The 2,283-nt window shown below is 34.5% G+C and overlaps 1 protein-coding gene across 1 annotated transcript in view; it reads right to left on the reverse strand.

The window, feature by feature from the left end:
• The window catches only part of LOC119588643 (clustered mitochondria protein homolog), a gene marked incomplete in the record, with an annotated part of 24,545 nt that overhangs the window by 13,093 nt on the left and 9,169 nt on the right, over nt 1-2,283 (reverse strand). Inside the window, 3 exon segments of the mRNA XM_037937280.1 lie at nt 83-254; nt 1,260-1,403; nt 1,611-1,795. Coding sequence (XP_037793208.1) covers nt 83-254; nt 1,260-1,403; nt 1,611-1,795 — 501 coding nt within the window.

Raw genomic sequence — 2,283 nt, forward strand, 5'->3', positions numbered from 1 at the left:
TTTTGTTCCTAAAAAAATAATGAACTTTAAAAATTGACACTTTTTCCCACAAATACTACAATAATCAAAATGTAATTCTTACCCAGAACATCCCCATGAGTCACTGTGTTAAGGAAAGAGAGGGAAGCACAGTCGACACCATTCAGTGCATCTATGGGATCCAAGCTCTTCAGCAGATCTCGCACATGACGTACATGGATTCTAGCCTCACGGACAGTATAAGGCTCCTCCTGAATCCGGATCACTGACCCTTCCTGCAAAGGTTCTTCTTTATTAGTTCAAATGTCTACTTTCACTTTTTTGTTTGCTTACTGAAAAACAAGCAAATGAATTAGAAGACTCAGTATTTTTACTATAATTTTGTTAAAGAGCGTTATCCCAGAGAATTCACAGAATTTTCTCTTTTTCTCTAAATACAAACTGACACGAGTTTTGGCAGGAAATTTCAGAAAATCTATAATACAAAAGAAACTATGTATCCAATCTTTAGAATTAATTTTAGTTTCCAAAGTATTGCATGTGACTTCATTGCAAAAAATATTTTAAAAATGTTTTACAGCCCATTAACAATTTCCCAAAAATTTATCATTTTGAATGTTCAAACCTAGTACACACAAAACATACAAAAAAACAACAACACAAAAACACACCAAAAACACACAAAAACATATGGTATAAAAGCTAATCAGAGTCCAAACTACATGCTACTTTTAGAACTCAATATAAATCTTTTTCAACCAGATAATACACAAAGTGGATTAGATACATACAATCATTTTATTCGTTTCTCAGCATTTTTCCTTACAAATCACCAAGTATCATTCAAATGCAGTGATACATGTTCAAGACATTCTTTGGGCATTTGTTCTTCTTTAGTGCTCTGTCCTAGGACAGGTTGACCTTCATAACTTCAAGCCACCCTACTGTATCTTGAGCTCTTCTTTTTATTTCACCATAAAGGTAATGTCATTATTAACTCCAATAATTTTTCTTGAGTTAAGCACAACTACAAGAAGGGCCCTCTAGTGGCTGAAAATCCCAAGTTACTTCATGTTGCTTAATCCTCTGTTACATCATGAAATACATTGAGATGGAGTCTAATAATCATGGTTTCCTCACACGTGTAACAGTACACTACAACCGTTAATTCATTGTGAGCACTCTGACCCCAGGAAAATACCCTTAAAAAGCTTGTTTATATCTTACTTTAATAAACAGTTATCAAATAAACAAAAAAAATAATGTCAAGCAAAACTTGCCTTTAATCCATCTATTGTCTTGAGTTCTGCAAAATTATCCAGGGTCTGGCCATCCAAGTGCAGAGAGAAGCATGTGCGGTGGCAGGTGTCCTCCCGGTCCATGAGCAGCTGATGGATCTCTTGCACCAGTTCCATGCTGCTGACCTGGGATGCACACAGAATGTTATCACTTTTTGTTCCTGTCACAGGAAAGTACAAAGAGATTCTGACCTTGTTACAAATACATGCATATGAATAAAACCTAAGCTAAGTACAGTAAACCACAAAAGTGCTAGTTATATGAAAAGTCTCGCCCTCACCATAGTTGAATTTGTAGTGATAATAAAATAAAACTGCAATTGAGTAAACTACCTGTATAGTGAAGGAATCTCCATAAGGAGGCTTAATTCTGACAGTGAATCCATATTCCTGTGAAAGAGCTTCTTTATCTTCATTATCTTTGATCTCTTCAGTTCCTTTGGTTTCTTCAAATTTCTCCTGGGATTCTGTCTCTGCCTTCTCATGACCCTCAGTTGAACTATCATCTCCATTGCTAACTGTAAGAACAAGAATTTCTCTCAAGCATTTCTATTGTGTAATATTACCTGTCTACAACTTTGTCAAAGAGCATTATTAAGGATTCTGAGAAGTTTGACATTACAGATTAAACAATAACCATCCAGAGTTGATTCACAGTTGAATTATTTAAATAATTATAACTTATGAAAAAATAAGCCTGGAACAGGCCTGTTCCTCAGTCTTCAAATATATTCATCTTTCAAAAATATTCACTCTGGCAGCCCAACACTTTTTTGCTCATTGTTTCCATGCACTTGAACATGTTATTTATTTGTTTCCAGTACACCACCCATATTTTCAGTGTCTTCGGACATAGTGAATGATTCTTCGAACTTGCTTCAAATCAAACATGCTTATTAATGCAAATTGAAGTTGAAAAAGTAAAGACAATAATATCAGTTGTAGTAACACAATATTTTAGAAGCATCATAAAGTTAATGTATAAACAATAAAAAACAGTCATGGC

The sequence above is a fragment of the Penaeus monodon genome, chromosome 24 (assembly GCF_015228065.2).
Source record: "Penaeus monodon isolate SGIC_2016 chromosome 24, NSTDA_Pmon_1, whole genome shotgun sequence".
Lineage (NCBI taxonomy): Eukaryota > Metazoa > Arthropoda > Malacostraca > Decapoda > Penaeidae > Penaeus > Penaeus monodon.